The sequence below is a fragment of the Nelumbo nucifera genome, chromosome 5, assembly GCF_055504915.1.
Source record: "Nelumbo nucifera cultivar China Antique chromosome 5, China Antique-T2T, whole genome shotgun sequence".
Lineage (NCBI taxonomy): Eukaryota > Viridiplantae > Streptophyta > Magnoliopsida > Proteales > Nelumbonaceae > Nelumbo > Nelumbo nucifera.
Window position 1 is genome coordinate 29094518 of NC_142653.1, and position 22165 is coordinate 29116682.

At 36.7% G+C, this 22165-nt stretch overlaps 1 protein-coding gene across 4 annotated transcripts; it reads right to left on the reverse strand.

The window, feature by feature from the left end:
- Positions 1-1749: 1749 nt before the first annotated feature.
- Positions 1750-21755, reverse strand: LOC104600115 (uncharacterized). 4 transcript variants are annotated; one of them, XR_002022789.2, is made up of 7 exons: positions 21184-21755; positions 6342-6466; positions 5857-6171; positions 5458-5627; positions 3335-3729; positions 2608-2754; positions 1750-2507 (listed from the first exon to the last, which is right to left on the reverse strand). XR_002022789.2 is itself a non-coding variant. In XM_088888358.1 (6 exons), the coding sequence occupies exons 1-6, from the start codon at positions 21541-21543 to the stop codon at positions 2493-2495; spliced, it is 1380 nt and encodes a 459-aa protein (XP_088744484.1). In that variant the 5' UTR covers positions 21544-21749; the 3' UTR covers positions 1750-2492. The 4 variants fall into 4 exon arrangements, 3 of the variants coding, with proteins under 3 accessions (XP_088744484.1, XP_010261257.1, XP_088744483.1); XM_088888358.1 differs by lacking the exon at positions 2608-2754 and having other exon boundaries at positions 21184-21749; XM_010262955.3 differs by lacking the exons at positions 1750-2507; positions 2608-2754 and adding an exon at positions 2971-3118 and having other exon boundaries at positions 21184-21750.
- Between the last annotated feature and the right edge of the window lie 410 nt (positions 21756-22165).

Here is a 22165-nt window from a genome sequence, read left to right on the forward strand (position 1 = left end):
CAAAAGCCTCTGGACCGACAAGTTATACAACGACCTATGGGTTTATCGAACGACACCTCAGACCAACACGGTGAGGCCCTGTTCAACTTAACTTATAGCACTGAGGCCGTCATTCCAGTAGAGATTGGCCATCCAATGCTTTGAATTGAGGCGTACAATGAAGTTGAAAATGATGAAGAACTGAAAATCAACTTAGACCAATGCTCTTTCACATTTTTCACCGATGAAGTAAATAAATTACAAACTATAAAGGTGTTTTAGTAATATGCAAATTATAAAATGGGTTTTAATATATATGTGAAACTATTGGAGTGTCTAAGTAAATTATCTCTAATAGATTCAACTAATATACCAAAAAGACGTGATATCGGAAAAACTTATAACCAATCAACTGGTATCATAAAAGTGATAACCAATGAGATGATTATTTATCAAATTCATAGGGATTTTGATTGATCAAAGCCCTTAGGGTATGATGTCTTTTCAGCAGCATAGATTTTTAGTAAAAGTGACATTACACTATACAGTCATGAAAACATCTGGAGGAATTTACATCTTGTTTGCATTTCCGGAGAGGTTCCAAAGAGCGCTCCGAAGAGTAAGGATTGCCCACTAAATACAAAAAATAAAATTAAAAGCGAAAATATGCTCTTGTGGTCTTTGTTGGAAAGCAAACAAATAGGGTTTCCTTGTTTATATTTGCTAAGACTCTGGAATGTTTATATTCTTGCTCTACATGGTTGCCACAATGCCACCTCACGGTTGGTGACTCTGAAAAACACTGTCAGGTTACCCAACGTTCAAGATGTCAGATTTTTTTTTCCGAAGAAAACGCTAATGGTGTTGATCGATTCCTATGAAATCTTAGGGCCTGTTTGATTTGCAGGAATAGGGGTCTGGAATCGGAATCAAAATGGGCTATTCCGATTCCAACTGTTTAGTTGGGGAAATCAGAATCTCATTCTCATTTCTACTGGAATGGCATTCTTCCATTTGAGGGAATGGCCATTCCCTGCCCCTCCCTTGGGAATGAAATCCCATTCCTGCTGATTTTAGTTCACATTCTCATTCCTGTTTGAACCAAACAGACAATGGAAATGAACCTTTCTAATTCCAATTCTAGTGAATTTCGATTCCGATTCTGACTACCAACCAAACGGACCCTTACTCTTTATACGTCAGTTCTTTTTTTTTATTATTCAAATTGCCGACATTTCCTTGGGATTAAATAATATGACTCTACAAGATAGAGGTATCAGTTGGGAGTTGAGACTTGGAAAAATTTAGAAGCTTGCATCATCAAATCAATTTTAATATACCGTACTCAAGAACTAATTAATTGTTTGTTTTCTCTTTTTTTTTTATATGGATAAGAACGAATATAGTGTTATGATACCTAACTGCCATACTGAAAAATGAAATTAAATCCAACAGATGCCAAAAAGAAAAATTAAAAAACGATTTGCCACGAGGGAAAAAGGGGGTAAAAATGGGATTCTGAATCTAGTAACTTGCCAATAAGCCGGTGACACCTGATGGATTAAATTTATATGTCAAGAATCAGCTTCAGAAAACTACTCATTTGGTTAATGACAAATATCTGATCTGATATCTAAGATTCATTTCATATAGTTTTTAGGTAAAATTATAATTATCTCTGTGTTTTGAGGGAATGTGGCATCCACTAAGTTATAACAAACGATCATTTCATTACCCTTCCATCAATACCCATATGCACGCTATCAAATCATCCAAGCCATAGAAGTGATATATCAATCTCAAGTCTCAACCATATAGATGATGTACAAAAACCCACACTATCAAACCTGATATAACCTTATAGAATGAGAACCCATCAATCATTAGATTTGAGCAAGTTCGCAACAACATGATAATACTATATATATCGAGCCTTACCTTGAATGAGAAGCATTTAAGGTAAAAATCAGTGAATTAATGTTATCGGTCTCCCCCAATCAGACATGTAACTGCAATCCACCGACTTGTAGTTGCAATTGGACTCAAGAAACCCCATAAATTTTGAAAATTCAAAAGATCGAAAACCCAGTAATTGATGTGTTCGGATCTCCTACCCACAGGAGAATGGAAACTATAGCCACACATTATGAGCATCTCCCACACTTAGTATGTTGTCATTCATAGAGAGATGTTCCAAATGTACAACTGTGGTAGAGTTCTTGTGGGTAGGACCTATAGCCTCATTGGAGGCATCTCCCATACTTGCATGTTGTCATTTATAGGGAGATATTCCAGATTTGAGGTAAACAAAAATGCCACCAAAAACACTTGTTATCAGATGGCTAATCCGTATGGAGCTAGTACAAAGGATGGTGTAATGAGCTTGATGCGTCAAAATCAAATGGGTGTATCATACATACCCCTCAGAATTAGAAAAGGATCCATATCTTATTGATACCTTGGACCTTGTTTGAATCCGCAATTCTCACCAACACAAGAAAATACTGAGATCATCATTCCTTGAAACCCTGAAATGGACGTAAATTTTGTTTAACCCACAACGGATCCTTTCAGTACGTGCACTTGTGCAGATGTGCTATATAGGGAAGAAAAGCTCAGATCTCCTACCCACAAGCTGTTCCAACTTCAATACCCACAAATACTACAAGCGCACATTGGGAATATATCCCTCGTCATTCATGAGAGATGTTCCCAATACACGGCAGTGGTGTCTTGTGGAGATCCGGAGTGATGTAAATCTAATATATTTGAACACTGCAATGCAACAACAGAAGACATTACCCCAGTCTCTACCAAAAAGAAAAAGACATTACCCAGTACATTTTGGAACCCAATACTGTACTACTGCTGAGTGCAGTCCTAGTCCCTAATAACAGTCAGAACAGGTGGAAGAACCACAACCCTCTTCATCTTAATTCCAACCCTCCAATCACATTGAAATAATTTGCAGGGTATTTACCAAAAAAAAAATTGCAGGGTATGGAACATCATCAGACAATCTGTATTAGCAATCTCAAATTTGAAAAAACAAAAAAATTCTTGCCTACCCAAAATAAAATACAGGATCAGAACAAGGAACAAACTGGGACATCCGTCACTTTCTGCATCTTTGTGATTTCTTCCAACCAAATGACAAAAAAATAAGAAAAATCAAATAATTTTAAGAAAAGGAATAACAAAGAAAAGAACTAAGAGTACAAAACAAGTATTCCACCTAAACTGGAAGAAAACAAAGATTTTTTGGTAAATTTGGAAGAGTTCACCCCAGAAACAAAACGTATGAAATAAATTAGAAACTGTAACCGGATGAAAAGTGTCAGCTCATCACAGATACCTGAATGCTTCTCTGATTTATGTTAGTCTGGGAAAGCTTCAACCTGAGGGTCTCAACATCAATTGTTTGTCTCTCTTCATTTGTCAACCAGGAGGAGAGGCATAGATCAAGTAAATCCTTGTCACAGTTTGAAGTCAAACCACCCTTAAGAAATCTGATCTCCCCAAACTTCACAATCCTCTCTAGGTTTGAATCTGATGGTTCTTCAGCGAAACTCTGCAGTGTTTCCTTGATTGAACTGCACCAAATAGGGCGAGCCACCTTAAGGAACTCATGCAAAGCTAACACAGGAAGATTCACACTTCCCAAGTCAGACTCATCTTGACCTCTTCTACCATGGAAGTCAGATCCTCCAAGCTTCAAAAGTTCATAGGAGTCTGCCAAGTCACTGAATGCTGTGAACAAGACCAAAACCAAACAATTAGGGAAAAAAAAGATCATCCATCAGAAGGATGTAATACAATATGGTATCAACAATGTATGCACTCTAGTGAAGATGCTTTATGTAACATTTTTTTCTCTTTGGAAGGGAAAGCAGAAACTCCATCAGCTTATTTGCAGATCATTGTACTAATATTGTAGTAGGTGAAAGCAATATACCAGTCCAATATTGTTGATCATTTTAAATCATGTCAATGTTTCCCTTTGGTTTTCTACTTCTACCATACTATATACTAGAACTTGCAACTTCTACACCTTCAATCACTGGTTAAACCTATTTCTTTTCAATATTTTGAGTATCAACAACAACAATTCACAACTGCAACAATTCCAGAAAAAGGTCCAACCCTGCTTCACATTTGATTTGTTTCCTTCACCATGCCAGATAATTAACTTTTTTTTAAAAAAAAAAAAAAAAAAACGGTTTAAAGTGTCATTCCAAATCATGCCATAATGCAATCATTGTGGTACTATGATGGTCAGATATTATACTGTTTCCACATACATGGTAACTAATTGTTCAATATCATAATGTGTCATAACCTATTGTAGATTAGTTAACAATACTATAAAGATGCTACATAATGCCGCATATACAACTTTCCAATCCAACTTTGAGCTTGCTTGTCAACCTCCCCCCACGCCCACTTTCTTTTTTTTCCCCTTTCAAGTGAACTCTTTGCACCTTGTATAAAAGGTTACCAACACCAGAGATTTTAAGGATCACAGTAAATAAACCATAGGTGAGAATAGACAACTTGAAAATAGTGGTCACCCTTGTAATGGATAGAGAAGAATGACCTGACTCCAAGTACAAGAAGACAGGTTGACTACCTAGATAATAGCACCATTAAGAAGCAGATTGGTCTCAATGAGAACCCAAATTGTTTATTTTTCATCAATTAAACCATATTGTTTATTTTCCATTTGATTTCTTTTTCTGCATGATATGGTTAAAAAAAGTGCAAGCTTAAATACATGAAGTGAACCAATCAGATTTTTTTTCCAAACCATTACTTCTCAGTATATTATACTTGGAAGATAAACACATTGGCATTATTTAGCACAGGTAACTCATATCAGATTGATTGGTCAGTTGAACATGACATTGTGCATCTTATTACAAAAAAAAGAACATGGCATTGTACAGACCTTACTAGAAATTGATTTTAAGTGAAGTCCATATATTGAGTTTATTTTCCAATCATATGTAGCCACTGTATGTGGATTATTTGACTTTCAAGTCAAATTTGATTATATCATCTTAGAATTATATTCTAGAAGTGGCAAACTCTATTGTTTTAGGTACATATATGGATTAGAAATAGGATAGAATTACTTTTCTATATATTTAGCATGTAATTATTATCTATATTTAATTTTTTGACAAGTTTTCAAAAAGAAGAAATAATCTTACGATTTACTATATGGTTCATGATTCAATTCGATTAAACTTTCTCTATAATTTACAATACAATTACAATTTTCAGAACATTGCTTGGAGCCCAAATCGGTTATAGATCAATCACAAGAGTTAAAATCCACTTTGTCATGCATTAGACCGGATTCCCCTTTTTTGGCTTCTTGACCTGGGAGCCAAGGATTTAATGGGCAAAAGAAAAAAGAAGCTTTCTTTTCTGGATTGTGTTTTTTATCAGTATTTTCTGGATTGTGTTTCATACTTGCCAGTTTTCCATCACTTCTGTAAACTTCTATTCCATGAAGCCCTGCATCTTTCAGCCTCCTGATAACTGCAACAGGATTCTTCAAGGCCCAGGGATGAGCTAAAGCTGCCACACCTCCTGTCCGACATATCAGTTCCACTGCTTCCTCTGCAAGTAGTTCATTACCGCTGTATAATGAACAAAACGAAGTTCATATGTTATCAAAAATTCAATTCCAGAAACAGAACCATGTCAAAAGGCAGAATCAATCACTTTTTGCACTGTTCCACATTTCATCTTTTTTTTTTCTAATAACTTCCACAACTCCTTTTGAGTGTTCATGTCCCAGATGGCCAGTAGTTAGTGAATGGAGCATTGAAACCAAACTAAGATTTAGCTAGAGGCTTTGATTCTTACGTAGAGTAGGCAGGTCCACCATCATATAGATATCGGTTAAAGGCTTGCTTCAGATTCTCCACATGCCCTGCTTCAACCATGGCACGAGCCACATGCAATCTTCCAGGAGCTACTCCATTCCCGGCAATCCTGGCAACATGCTCCCATTTAAGAGGCATCTTGAGGTTGTTCAGCTTTGAAACTATATTCTTTGCACGGATATAACGCCCATCTCTTATGTTAGCCAAACAATTCTCTAGTTCTTCTAATTTTGTGGGCCCACAGCTGCTATAATATGCAAGGATGTGAACTGGTTCCTCAGATTCAGACTCTCCTCTGTTAGTGATTCATATCCACTTGCAATATTAGAAATCGTTTCCGAGAATTAACTGTGGTATTTAATGACAGTCCTAAATATTTGAAAATAATTCCACCACAAAAATATTTGAAAGTATAACTCAATAAAAAAATCCCTGTAACTCATAAAAATCTAGAAGCTCTATGACCTTGGAGAGAATATTGTACTAATTTCAACGCCTGGAATGATCCTGATGCCAAATTTGTGAGCAGCTTCTAGGGCTTCAGGGATGCCAGACATGGTATCATGATCAGTGAGAGCAAGTACCTTCACCTGTTCTGAACAGATTGAATTTATTAAATCGGGTTCCATAGTCAGCCTAATTAAATATCAGGGGAAGCACAAAGATAAGCAACAACAGTTGTTATAATCAAGGTGCACTATTTTATTTATTTAACACAAGCTTATCATTCAGAAAATTCAGAGTTATTTGAAATTGTTTAGCATGTTACTAAAATCTGATAAATCATAATGGCAGGTATGTAAAAGTATTCTGCATGTGACTCAAGTAGGAACAAGAATCTAATTACAAAATCATAAAAAGAAAAATCCTTTGACAAAAGAGGAAGATAAGACAAAAAATAGAGGGAATGCGTTACTATGGCCAAGCTATTGAAAACCACAATCATCCATTACTTGGATGTGGCTTCATATTGCTATATTGGAATTTAGCTTTTCTAAAGTCTATAAATACCAGAAACTGGGGTGGTTAAGAGAAATGTATTGATGAAATAAATGATACGACCTTAAAAAAGTAGTTTCAGACAATTAATGAATGTCTGCAGGCTCAACTTTTTATCACAAGGTCAACAACTCAACATCTATCTGTGTCTGTGTGGATGTTGGGCTACCTTTGAAGAAGTGCTTGAATCTGGGATAATGGGCTGAACTTGGTGCATTACTGCTTTTATAAATAGATATGATGAAGAAAGAGGGTTGTGTTCAATGCATATATTTGCCACTTCTGAATGGAAAGAAATGACAGAACCCTTGACAGCAAGTTTTTTTGAGTATTAATTCTCCCAACCCTCACTCAAAATCCCAAATGTTATTTTTTATTTTCAAATGCAAAGTGGATTGGACACAAGAAGTATCTTAAAAATTTACCATTGTGAAATATAGATAGGTAACTATATTTCACAATGTGAAGAAAGATGGTTATGATTGGTTGGCAGAAAGAGAGAATCTTTTCCAAGTAGAGGTTATCATGGACCAGGCCTGGGCCAGGCTTAGCATCTGTGATAAATGCTATAGCCTAGGGCCAGGCCTGGCCTGATTCCGGGCCTATGAATTTTATATACAAAATATTGAATACATATAATATTTTATACTATATGTCATATAATATGTTCATAAAAATTATTTTATACATTTTATAATATAAAATATCATACATAACATAAAATAACACATACAAATACGTATAATTAATATAAATATAAATATGTGTGAGATGGGCAGGACATGAACACAAAACCCAGGCCCCAGCCTAGAATTTCTGGGCTGGGCTTTGTGGGCCAGGCTGAAAATGATCACCCCTATTTCCAAGTCTTCTCATGACCGTGGTCTAATGTTCCATCTCATGCTAAGGCACTTTCCATAATTAATGTTTTACAAGGGTTACATGAAAGCATGGGAATAAAGAATTTATGGAAATAAGTTTTTCCACACCTCAATTTTCTGTGCAAGGTTCCATTCTCCCTTTCTTCTTGTCTATAGATCCAAGGATCAAAATTTCACAATGTATTGGCCCATATCGGCAAGTAAATGATACTCTAAATAAGGGTCTTTTGGGTTTTTGACCAGTTTCAGTGGGTAGCAAGCCTAAGACTGCACCCCTGACCAAATTCTGAAAAAAGAAAACTAAATAAAAAAAAAAGTTATGGTCAGTCAAAACACCCAATATGCAGGTTAGTGCATATTAGGTGTATTGATACTTTGAACCTTGTGTTGTGTTGATCCAGAATGAGGTCTACTGGTCGTACAGTCTCTATTATTCCCTTCACAAACTAGTACAGTTTATGATCATGGTTCACAATATCAACAATATTTGGCGATATATCCCTGAAATATCCCCATTTGCTGGGCGGCAATACAAAATCTTCCAGGAATCTTTTTTTTTTCCAAATATCCCCGATATTTTGCCAATATGTCAGCAATATTTCAGATATCGTTGATAGACTATATATTTAAAATTTAAAATTTAAGATTTCATTCAAACCATCATAATTTTTAAAAAATGGTTTCCTAAAACAACCAACAAGGAATTGATGATTAGATAAAGTAGACGATCAAGACTACAATCAGCCTTGAACCCTAATAGATTTCAGATTAGGAAAAGTAGAAGAAAAGCAAGAGAAAGAGAGAAAAGAGAGGAGAAGAACTGGAGAACACAAAGGTTTGAAAGAAAGGACAGATTCTGATAGATCTGCCGCCAACACTCTCTTAGTATTTATAGGTCATGTCCAGTACATAGAGAAAATGACAAATCTGCCCTCAGTACTTACATGACAAATAAAGCAAATAAAAACTGAAATAAATAACAAACTGATCACCAACTGATACTACCATGACTGAAACAAATAATTACGCATACTGCTTTACGAACACAGTGGGGACCATAGTTGTGGGGCCCACATCAGTGTTCTCTACACTCCCCCTCAAGTTGGGAATAGATATTTGTCATTCCCAACTTGGATAGGTCTGACTCTAACTTCTTCCTTGGTATAGCCTTGGTGAGGATATCTGCGAGCTGCATGTTGGATGTGATATACGGGAGACACACTTCTTGTGAGGAGACCCTCTCTCGCACAAAATGTCGATCAACTTCAATATGCTTAGTTCGGTCATGTTGCACCGGATTGTGGGTTATATTAATAGCCGCCTGATTATCACAATACAGCATCAAGGGCTTCTCATAATCAATACCCAACTCTTCAAGTAGTGATCTCAGCCATAGGATCTCAGCCACTCCATTGGCCATTGATTTGTATTTAGCTTCAGCACTAGAGCGGGAAACAACACTCTGTTTCTTACTCCTCCAAGAGACAAGGTTACCTCCCACAAGGGCACAATATCCAAAGGTGGACCTCCTGTCATCAGCACTCCCAGCCCAATCGGCATCTGTATAGACCTCCACCCTCATGTGATTATTGTTCTTGAACAGTATACCTCTACCCGGGCATCTCTTCAAGTATGCTAATATTCTCTCAACCGCAAGAAGATGAGTAGCTCAAGGGGAATGCATGTACTATCTAACAACACTAACTACATAACTGATATCTGGCCGAGTGAGGCAGAGATATAGGAGCTTTCCAACCAACCGTTGGAACATAACTTTGTCTTCAAGAGGCTCCCCGCCCTCTGCACTAATCTTATGATTCTGTTCAATGGGTGTATCAGCAGGCTTAACACCTAACTTTCCAGTTTCCGCCATCAGATCCAGAACATATTTTCTCTGAGAGATAAAGATCCCTTGTTTAGATCTAGCAACCTCAATACCCAAAAAGTACCGTAGTGTACCAAGATCTTTCACCTCAAACTCTTGATGGAGTTGTTTGAGGGACTCAATCTCACTACTATTATTTCCTGTCACTACAATATCATCCACATATACAGCAAGCAGGGTCAGAGAGGAGTCACCCGTTTAATGAACAGTGTGTGATCTGGTTGGGCCTGTACATAACCGAATTTTCCAAGGGCTAGAAACTAGGCTCTAGGTGACTGCTTCAAACCATACAATGCCTTGTTTAGTTGGCAAACCTTCTTACCTGTCTCTGTATCATAAAATCCAAGAGGCAACTGCATGTAGACCTCTTCCTGTAAGTCTCCATTCAGAAAAGCATTTTTAACATCCATCTGGAACAAGGGCCAAGAATGACTTGCTGCAAGGGATAACAGAACTCGGATGGTAGTCATCTTGGCTACTGGGGCAAAGGTCTCCAAGTAGTCTATACCATAAGTCTGGGTGAACCCCTTTGCAACCAGCCGGGCTTTGTACCTTTCAATGGAGCCATCAGCATTATGCTTCACAGTAAATACCCATCTACATCCAACTGGTTTCTTTCCTTTGGGTAGGTCAACTAACGCCCAAGTATTATTTTTCAACAGGGCATCCATTTCAACTTGCATTGCATCTTTCCACTCTGGAACTGATAAGGCTTCTTGCACTGTTCTTGGAATAGGGGCATTGGCAATGGAAGTGAGATAGGACCAGTAAGAGGGAGATAGGCGATCATAGGATAAAAACTAGGAAATGCAGTGAGCTGTAGATGTGGTGCAATGTCGTTTCCCTTTACGGACGGCAATAGGGAGGTCAAGGTCATCCGCAGGAGGGGAAGTGGCAACAGTGGAAGGTGTCTCAGTGGGCCCTGGAACTGTACTACCTGGATTTGGAGCCGTAGAAGGAACTGGAGCTGGCATGGACTGCCAATGACTGGGATCAACCTGCCTACATCGCCTGTGATAGACTCTCAACTCTTGATCCCTCTAATCACCCTCACCATTACAGCCTTCATCACCCAATGGAATAGGTAAAGGAACAGCCCCACTCCCACTGCGCTCCCCCTGAGGAAAGAGACCCAAATCCCCACTCTCACTACTCTCCCCCTGAGGAGAAACCCTAGGATAATAGGGTGTCTCCTCAAAGAAGGTGACATCCATGGAGACAAACTTCTTCCCTGAAACAAGATCATAGCAGCAATAACCCTTTTGAGTTTGTGCATAACCGAGGAAAATGCATTTGGAGGCCTTAGGTTCAAACTTGGAGTGATGGGGCCCGAGAAGCTGAACAAAATAGGTACAACCAAAGGTTTTAAGGGGAACGGTAAACAACTCCTCGTCTGGACTAGACTCACATGAGAAACCCTAGATAGGCTCTGATACCAAGTAGATGATCAAGACTACAATCAACCTTGAACCCTAATAGATTTCAGATTAGGAAAAGTAGAAGAAAAGCAAGAGAGAGAGAAAAGAGAGGAGAAGAACTGGAGAACACAAAGGTTTGAAAGAAATGACAGATTCTGATAGATCTGTCGCCACCACTCTCTTAGTATTTATAGGTTATGTTCAGTACATAGTGAAAAGGACAAATCTGCCCTCAGTACTTACATGACAAATAAAGCAAATAAAAATTGAAATAAATAACTGAAATAACAAACTGATCACCAACTGATACTACCATGACCGAAACAAATAATTATACATACTGCCCTACGAACACAGTGGGGACCACAGTTGTGGGGCCCACATCGGTGTTCTCTACAGATAATTGGATTACAACTTTGATAATGATTACTTACTGAGTCGCTATAGTTTAAAAGAAAAAGAAAAATGCATATAACTACAAAAGAGTATTCTCAATCTAATCAAAACATATAATAACAATAAAGACAAAAAATGGAAACAATTGACATATACAAGGAAGAGAAGATGGCCAAAGACCAAAAGGGAGACAAAGAGAAACATACATATTCTAGTCTCTTAATTTTTCCTATTTGATTTATATAGTTCTTTGCTATGGTTTTGAGCCTTAAATGTGCAATTAGATTTCTTCTAATGACCTCTTGAAGGTTTATTAACTAATTATATGTTTCTAGAAAACTTTTCTGATTTTTTAGATTTTCCAAATATCTTAGCCAAATTAGCAAAATATCTCCAAAATTTCTCCAACTCTACATGGCAAAATGTTCATTGATATCGAAATTACAAAACATGTTTGTGATGACACTTCTAATGAAAAGATGGGGTCAAGATTCGACCCTAGATCCATAGAAAACTTGGGCCTATCTAACATTAGGAGGATGTGTCTTTCAGAAAAATGGATAATGTAATTTGGGTTTATAATTGTCCACCTAAAGATTCTAATTCCACCAAGGCCTAAGTAAAGGCTATTCTAGAGGGCCTATCTCAAAAGGCCCCAATTGGTGTTGATTAAGGAAAGCTTTCTAATATTATTAGATGAGGTGAAAATTTTTGAAGAGGCCTTTGGAGGCTTCCCCACTTAAATGAGATCAAAATGCTTTAAGCTTCATATTCTAGAGATGGATTTCAGGGGACTTAGAACCAATTTGGCTTTATGCCAAGGAGATCAACCATGGATGCTATATTTATTTTGATACAATTGATAGAAAAGTTCAAAGAGAAGAAGAAAGAACCTCATATGGTGTTCATTGATCTAGAAAAGGCTTATGATAGAGTTCCTAGAGAGATAATATGGTGGGTATTGGAAAAGAAATATGATCAAAATAGGTACATAGACCTAATTAAGGATATCTATGAGGGGGCAACAACCAATGTTAGAACACCAATGGGAGAGACTTAAGATTTTACAATTACAATGGGTCTTTCACCAAGGTTCAGCACTTAGATCCTATCTATGTGCACTGGTCATAAATGAATTGACTAAAGATAATCAAGAAGAAACTTCATGGTGCATGTTGTTTGCACATGACATTATTTTAATTGATGAAACTAATGAAGGATTATATGCAAAATTAAGCTTATGGACAAATGCCTTAAAAGTAAGAGATTTTAAAATAAGTAGGACTAAACAAAGTATAGGAGATGCAAGTTTAGTAATAATAGGAATGTAAATCAGGATATGCTTAGGATTGGCAACCAAGAGATAACTCAATGTGACCATTTCCAGTACCTTGGTTCAATAATTCATAACAAGAGAGAGATTGAGGAGGATGTCACCCAAAGAATTAGATCAAGTTGGGCAAAATGGAGGGGTGCATTTGGACTTTTGTGTGATAGGTGAATATCACTTGGATTAAAGGGGAAAATTCTATAAATAGTTGTAAGGCAAGCTATGTTGTATCAGAGTGCTTGGCAAAACAAGTCCAAAAAATGAATGTAATAGAAATGTGAATGCTAGGGTAGATGAGTGAAAAAAACTAAAAAGGATAGGATCAGGAATGAACTCATCCATAGGAACCTAGGAGTAGCTCCAATAGGTGATAAAATGAGAGAAAGTAGACTAAGATGGTTTGGTAACATGCACAGAAGACCACCAACAATTCAAATTAGAAGAAGTGATTTGTAAAAAGTGGAAGAGGCTAAAAGAGTTTGGGGTAGACCAAAAAGAACATGGGTAGTAGTAAAAAATGATTTAAGCACTAATAATTTAACAATGGATATGACTTTAAATACAATAGGTTGGCAATACAGGATTCATGTAGCCAACCCCATATAATTGGGATAAGGCATGGATGATGATGATGATGATGATGATGGATTTTAGGGGACTTAACACACTTTTCAGGACTCAATCAATAGTTTTTTTCCCTTTTCTTATTGAAGTCCTTTCAATGTTTTCTTGTACCTATTCTATACTATTAACACAACTTTTTTTTTTTTTTGTGTGTGTGTGTGTGACTGTTCCACAAGATAGACAGACGTGTATACGACATAGAGCATCCATAGTAGCAATGAGGAAAGCATTTCCAAATTATAACATCTAGAAAAGGTTATTGGGCCATCCTAAAACAATTACAACAAAAAAAGATGGACCAAGAGAGTAAAATTTAACTAGGCCTATCAATATAGGGAGTTTAACTGGAAACAATACGGAGTTATTGAATATTATAAGGAGTGTATCATTTCATACTAACTAGAAAGAGTCTAGAGAGAAATACATTAATGGTTATTATCTTTGGTACACAGGAATGCATTAACAATAATAAAAACAGGGTAACAATTACCATAGGTTTTTGAGGATAAGATGCCAAGAGAAAAAAAAAATGCCATTAGTATAGATGAACCTCAAGTAAGGTTTGTTGATTGCAGACAAATGCAATTCAAACTTTTTCCAATGGATAATTTAGGGACAAATTAATTGATGAAACAGAATTAAATTTATAAAAAAATAAATAAAACTATGACGAATCATACAGCTTAGTCTGTTAAAAGAATAGCAAAGTTTCTTGAAGAATCTAAAGGAAAAAGTGATACGAATTAATGCAACAATTGGTTACTCTACCTGTAACCATCCATTTCTATGTCAAAAGGAGTTCAATCACCTCTAATTTAGTAGTCCAGATGCCATTCAGTTACTTACCCAAAATTAGACCAAGATCACAATTCTCAGATCTGTTTTGGGAGTATTACAAGAAAAAAAAATATAGCAAATGTGAAGTTGAATTTTGAGGGAGTAATCCAGGACCTGCTGGTATAGGAGGGGTTTTGTGAGATATGGAAGGTAAACTTATAGAATTGCGTTCTGGCCCAGTGGGGTTGTGGGGTTCTCTCAAAGCAGAAGTGTTTGCAGCTTTACAAGGAGCAAAGATTGCTAATGAATTGAATATAGCCAATGTGGTGATTGAAGGGGACTTAAAATTGGTGGTGGGTTGGCTAAAGGATCAATAGGTGCTACAAGGGTGAGATGAAAAAACTCAAATGGATCACCAAGAACATGAACTTGAGAATTCAATGGGTGAGGAGATTGGCAAATAGGTTAGCAGATACTCTAGCCAAGCAAAGGGTGAATAGGTCTTGTTTGTTTTGGGCTCATTAGTAATGTTTTTGTTTTTACAGAGAGGTAGCATCCCATGCCTCTCTAAGGGATGCTTGTAATGTTTATACTTTCAGACTTAATAAAATTTGAAGTCATTTATTAAAAAAAGAAAAAAAAATATGGAGCATATATGTGTAAAAGGAAAATCAACATTGTTGGGTATTCAAATTACACCATTTCTTGGTGTAGTGGTAAAATCTCAGGCTGTCAAACATGAAAACGTGGGTTTAAGTCTGAAATCACAATTCTCAGATCTGTTTTGCGAGAGTTGCAAGAAAAAAAATATATGGAGAGCATATATGTGTCAAAAAATCAACATTGTTGGGTACTTGGGTATTTAAATTACACCTTTTTTTTTATCAATAACACCATTACTTGGTGTAATGGTAAAATCTCAGGCTGTCAAGCATGAAAACAAGGGTTCGAGTCTGAGAGCAGCCACTTTGTGCAAAAGGTGCCAAAAGTTAGGACTGCATCCAGTCCACCACTCCCAAACACCCCAGATTTCCGGGACCAACATTGGGTAATGGTCTTACCGTTAACAGCCAATATTTTATTATTGGTGAAGTAAATAATACAATATATACACTATAGAGTACAGTGTCAAACACCCCTTCTTTTGATATGCTAGACTCTACCACCTAACCCTGTTCTTAGCAATTACAGCAAGCACATGGAGAATGGAGAATGCCACCCAAAACAACAGAGCCCCGTTCACCCCAAGTTTGGCCATTGTGCCAAACTGTCAACTAAACAATTCACTGATCTCTGAACCCAATTAAGGGTGATTTACAATTCATTGCCAGGAATTTAACATCCATCATGATGTGTGGGTATTGCCACAACCTTGGTTGTTGATCTTTAGCCTCTATAGTATCCATCATGCTAGGCATTACTAGTCTACTACCTGAGAAGCTCCTTCAACCACCATATTTCTGAAATTAGAGATCCACTGAGCCTCAATCCCCTATGACAGCTAGCAATTCAGTTTTTGCTGAGTCTCCAATGTATATGGACCCTAACAATAAGACAAGTATGTAGTGTTGCATGGATCTCCTAAATGGATTATGTGTCCATGTTGGACCTATGTCAGACCATGACACTTCATAGGTTCCTTCAGGGACAATTCTACAAAATATTTTCCTTAACTGTTTTAACAGAAGTGATACTAATTTACAAAATTTGGAAACAGCCTCTCTGTATGTGCAGGGGCAAGGCTGTGTACGTCTGTCCCTCCCCAGACCCCACATTGGCAGGAACCGCGTGCACTGGGCTGCCCTTATATTAATTTAAAAAATGGATGTTTTTCCCTATGAAACATTGTCAAGTAAGAAATAACCATTTAAACCTTTTTCAGAGCTATACAAGGTTAGAATTCAAAAAGAGATAGATTACTTTAATAGTTAATGCTTTCCTATAAATGTGTCCATAAGTCCTTGTTTTTCATCTTGCAATATTAGACTCAGAAACATTGGATTTTGATTCACAAGTCCATGTCCATGCAACACTACTGGCATGACTCCATAATTCCTTTTCCTCCCAAGCTCACCATAAGGTAGCTGCTCTTGTGCACCTCCATAAGTCCATATTATCTTCCCACTTCTCTTTATAAGATGTAGAAAGAATCCTTAAAGAGACTTTCACAATCTCCTAGAGGAGCCCATCTGTAACAATAGAGAGAGAGAGAGAGAGAAGACATTCCCAAATGCTAGATATAGACAGGTAGGTTATTAATACGAAGGTTGATTCATAGCTTGCATTAAAAAGAAAGCACTTTGAGGAGACAAAAGCTATTAGGTAGCTAGGTCTTCTCTTTTAAAGGGTCTTACAAGTGTTAATTTTCAAGTGAAATATCCTCAAAAAAAAAAACCTAGTTTTAGGTGGAACTAGCCCATTCCAAATATTTACTGCAAAAGTCTATGTAGTGATAGGGTGAAAAGAGAGAAGGCCTTAAAAAGAAAACACAAAAGAACAGGATCAAGGAATATTTTCCTAAGTCGCAGTTACCTAAGTTTCAATAGTAAACTTATTATGTTTCCATCATAGTTTTCAAGGCGCCTAGGCAATGCAGGGCGACACTAGGGTGCCTAGTCGCGTAGGCGACACCTAAGCAATAAAAACTTTATAATATAAAAATCTAACTTTTGGCTAGTTCCCTAGTTTTATATACCATTCAGCATGTATATTAATTGAAAAAAAATAGCAATTCTCTTTATTAAGAACATTAAATTTCCTGTAAAAAAGTGGCAAATCATCACATCTAAAAGATAAAAAATATTTTACATATATTAATTTAATTATTTTCAAAAATAATACTGCTATAATAAGGATTTAATAGAGAATTTCATATCAATTAGCAGCTAAAGAAGGTCAACTTTATATGATAAATATTCAAGATGGAAAGTAAAATAGAAAAAATAAGGGTGGAATTTTTGTTTTATTTGATTAGAGAGAGATAATAGAAAAAAAAAGAACCTCTTTATAATTCTATTCTTTCTTTCTTTCCTCTTTCTTTCTTTCTTTTTTTCTTTCTTTTTCTCTCCTCAAAACCCTTTGATCTTTTAAATTTCAATAGTAAAACATTTTTTTTATCAGCAAAGGAGAATTTTATTTGAAATTAGAGTTAAAAAGTTTTACAACTTTGTTTATGGGGTTAGAGCTCCCACACTATTACATATTTCTGTCCCTCTTTACAATGCAGTCCAAAACAATTGGTGCCTCAAAGCCCCTTGTTTAGCAAGATAATCAGCTAACTCATTTGCACTCCTTCTAACCCATTTAAATTCAGCCTCTACCTCCCTTGTGACCTTTTCCACTTCCCTTATCACTTGTTTGAAAGTCCACGGAGTAGTTCTATTGTTTTTATCCCAAGAGATGATCACCTTGGATCCCCCTTCAACCTCAACATGCCTCATCTCTAGTTGCTTAGCAATCTTCAATCCTTGTAGCAAAGCCATTAACTCAGCTTTTAGAAAATTGCCCATGCCGATAGGTCCAGAGAACAATGCTAATATTCTCCTTTTAGAATTTCTGATTACTCCCCTGATGGTAATAGGATTAAACTGAATTCTGATGGAAGCTTCTTTGGAATTTCAATAGTAAAACATTAAAACAAAGTCTATTGATATATATAGCATATAATAAAATGTATTAACACATACATTAATAAGATACAACAATATAAATGATATTATAAAAGGCGCCCGCCTTGTCATTTTTGTCGCCTAGGCAGGCGCCTAGTTGCCAAAAGTCAAGGTGCTTGGGCAAGGCGCCCAGCCAAGGGCACCTAGTCGCCTAGGCAACGCCTTGACAACTATGGTTTCCATCTTTAAGTGCTTCAGAATTTCTTTTTATGTCAAGGGAGAAAGTAGATAGTGTATTGTTGTGAATCAAAATAGGAACCTAAGGATGCATCGTAGTTTTGTTTCTAGCATCCTATGCTTGTCTTACTTTGTGTTTTACTTTTTTCAATTTTCAGTCCTAATTGGAGTCTAATTAGGAGATGTTCAGGTTTTTTCTTATCAAATCTAGTTTCAGTCCAACTAGAGTTTTGCGCAGTTGTTAGTAGTCAAAATACAACCATAGAGTGTTTTACACCTCAGTCTTCTAGGCTTATGTGTCTGTACAATTGATAATGATGAAAGTTCAATAATAAAAAGGAAAAGCATATATATATATAGAGAGAGAGACAGAGAGTAAAAAAACACCAATGAGAAGAATAGTGACATCAATAAATCAACCCAATAGAATAACTGTCTGTACTCCTTTACATGTAAGACCTTTGCCCAAAACAGATAAGATCCATGACTCTGACCAACAAATCATAAATGAATGCCCACTACCCCAAGACACAAAAATGAATACACAACAGCACTAACATACACACACACACACATCATTGGGGCCATTGCATAATGCAACAGTAAAATCAAAGAACTTAGGTTCAAGTATGCAAGCTGCCACTTTTTGGAAACAAATGCTAGAGGTTTGGTCCATATCCACTTCGCCTCTTGCAAGAAACCAGATAGCTGGAACCAGCATTGTGAGTAATGGCCCTTTTCAAAGATAGACCTGCAATGCTCAGATCTGTGTACATATGCATACAAGTGTTGTTTTCAATGAAGACAATATGTCAGCTAGTTTCTTTTCATAATTCAAAGTTTGAGTGGATTTTTTCAGAATTGTTGGAGTATTCTAGACTGTACCAATCAGTCCAAAAGTTGCCCACTTTTCAGAAACCCAATTGGCTCAATTTTGAGGTTTAACTGTTGATTTTTTTTTTTTTTTGGGGGGGGGGGGGCTTTTTTTAATTTGGTCACATCCTTCAACTTTTATGGTTTTTTTTAGCGCAAACATTTGGGTTTTGTTTATATCTTAACTTGGATCTCAGCTGGAAGTTTAACAACTCAACTTGGATGACATTCTTGGATCACCATATAGGAGTTTTTTGGGTTATGCAACAAGAGCTCAAAGATCCTTGAAACACCTAGTTTTCATATACTAGCTAATATAGAGAATTTCTCTAAGACTGCTGAGAAATTTCATTAGTTTCTAGCCACAATTTAGGACTATTTTGATCAGTCCAAAGAATACTACTCTTTTGGAACTCAACAGGTAGCAAGTTCTGTTTGTGCCATTGATCTGAAGGCATTCTTGGGAATTTAGACAAAACACCAGAGTTTTTTGCATCTGAATATTGATCTCAGGTTGTATGTCATCCAGTCAGTCCGATTTATATTTTGGGTCAACAAGTATATACTTATTTCATGAAGACTTGTACAAGTGTTTAAAAGCAACTCAACTATAATGTTTTTTTATGGTTCCACATCACCTACCTGTTGCTTTAAAATGGCTTTAAGGATTACAACAATGAGGATGCCTTTGGTGGCCCTCATAAAGAAAATTATGAGGTTCATCTCAATATTTTATTTAACCATTTAGAGAAGTTCAGCAAAACAGCAAGGAGGAAGTCTTAACTAGAGCTCTCTTGTGGTATCTATTCAAGGTCAGGGTTGTATTTGTTTACTTTTTTTTTCTTGAGTAAACAAAACATTTTCATTAGTTATGTACAAGAAGGACCCCGGCCTAGTGCACCACCTTCTACACTGAAAAGAACATGACAGTTAAATATGAAAACCCTGATTTTAAGATTATTAAAGCCCTCCAGCTTCAAAGCCCAAAGTCCACTTATCCAAACAATTGTCCTTGGTTCTAAACCTAAGCTTTATCTCTTCGATATGCTTGAACAAAATCTTATAGTCAAAAAGTAAAACAGTGCTAATCAATGAGAGGCAGATCCACACAGCACTGGTATAAGAGGAGAAAATCCTCAAAGCAGAGGTCTCCAGGGAAAAAGGAAACAAATTATACAAGTGGTTCATCTTCTGTCTTACACATAACACATCTGTTCGGAATCAGAATGCCCCTATGGTTTAAATGATCAATCATGACTCATGAACACTTTATTCAAGACCAACCAAATGCAGCCTCATTCTTGGAGGAACACACAACCCCAAATACAATCAGCCTCAACTGAAAACTCTTCTCTATATAGGATCAGTAATTGATAACAGTATTGCAAATTATAAGGCGCTAATTCAATCTCTTCTTGCACAATCGCCCTACTACATCACAGGTCTTAATTACTAGATCAAATGTAGAACCAGTTTTTTCTTTTAAGAGGTTTAAAACCAGAGGTACTCCATCCAAAGTCCCGGTAAGTAAATTCAGACGCACAGAACCTTGTAACCCCCCCCCCAACACACAGGTCTTAATTACTAGATCAAATGTAGAACCAGTTTTTCTTTAAGAGGTTTAAAACCAGAGGTACTCCATCCAAAGTCCCGGTAAGTAAATTCAGACGCACAGAACCTTGTAACCCCCCCCCCCCAACACACACACAACCAAGAACACAAAAAAGAAACATACATCCACACACAGTACTACAAAATAAATAAACAAAGCACAAAAAAAAGAATTAAAAAAAGATCTCCACAGCCATAGCAATGAACAGCATACACTTAAGAAACAATAACAAACAGAGAAAGGAATACCTAATATGATCACCACTCAGCAACTTGAGATAACTAATAAGTAAAAACAACATAAACACCAAATCTATATATTGGAATTATCGACCAGGTATCCATTCATAACAACATAAAGAAGAAATACGAACGCAGAAAACATAGCAAAAAGCAATGAAAGCCTACTTCAAAAGCAATACTGAGAGCCCAAAGTAAAAGCAAAGAAAATGCCAAACAACAAAAATGGAGTGAACCATTTGAGATGCCAAATAAGATAGCTAAAATAACCCACAATCTTCGTGAGTAAAGAAAATCCATGTCAGATATTCATTCAACTAGACCAAAATAACAAACAAGACATAATACCAATCCGGAAGCAAAATCTACCTAGTATACTCACTCAAGGACAACAACCATAGAAAATAAAGCCAGAAAGAATAACTCACCCCATTTCTATGAGCTCTTTCAACGAGTACCGAAGGAGACAAGAACCCATCACTACAAATCGAATGAGAATGCAGTTCAAACACCACCTTATCAGAAAACTTAGTATGACTCTGCACCCCAAAATCATCAACAGAAGATGCAGTAGAAGCCGAATTAGAATCTAGAAAAACCCATTCGTTCACATATCTGGCAGCGAGAATCTGTTCCACAGTCATCTTCTTCCTTTTACCGCCACTCTTCTTCTTCTTCGTTTTCTTTTTAGTCATGCTTCCTCCAATAGCATTAATACTGCAACTCTTATTGATATTATCGTTATCGCTACCGTTATTGTTACTGTTAAGAGAGCAACCGTCGCCCATGTCCACACCCCACCCCACCTGGGGTGTCAAGTTTTCCGAGAGAAGATCAAAGCAAACCAAAGCCTGCAAAGCTATAGTGTTCTATCAATCTTCTTTGCCTTTGCATTCCTTTAGGGTATATATTATATAACAGAGCTAAACGATTACCTCGTCCGCTCGTCGAGGCCTCTCTCTCTCTCTCTTATAACTTATAAGCGCAACTTCTCCCCTATTTATCCTCTATAATATCGTCTACCGACAAATTCGATACATTATCTCTCGATTTATACAGTAAGGATCTTCTTCCATCATCACACCGACAGCTGAAAAAGGGTACTAGCAATTTGGAATTGGATAGGTGCCTGTTGCTTTTTACAAGTCTGCATTTATCATCAGGTGTTCTTTCTTTTTTCAGTAACTATTAGGTCATCCGTGGGTGAGTCAAAAGAAAAAAAAATAGTTGTCTGACGTGGACTAATGAGTATCACGTATTTGTAAACTTAGGCCCAATTGGAGGTTTATCAATCACCCAAAAGGCCAAAAACCTAGTAAGCCTGTCCTGTTTTTTGTAAAAATTTGGCCGACAGAATCATCCATATTCTTGTTACGTGGCTAACAGGATGTGCTGCTCACTGCTCAATTC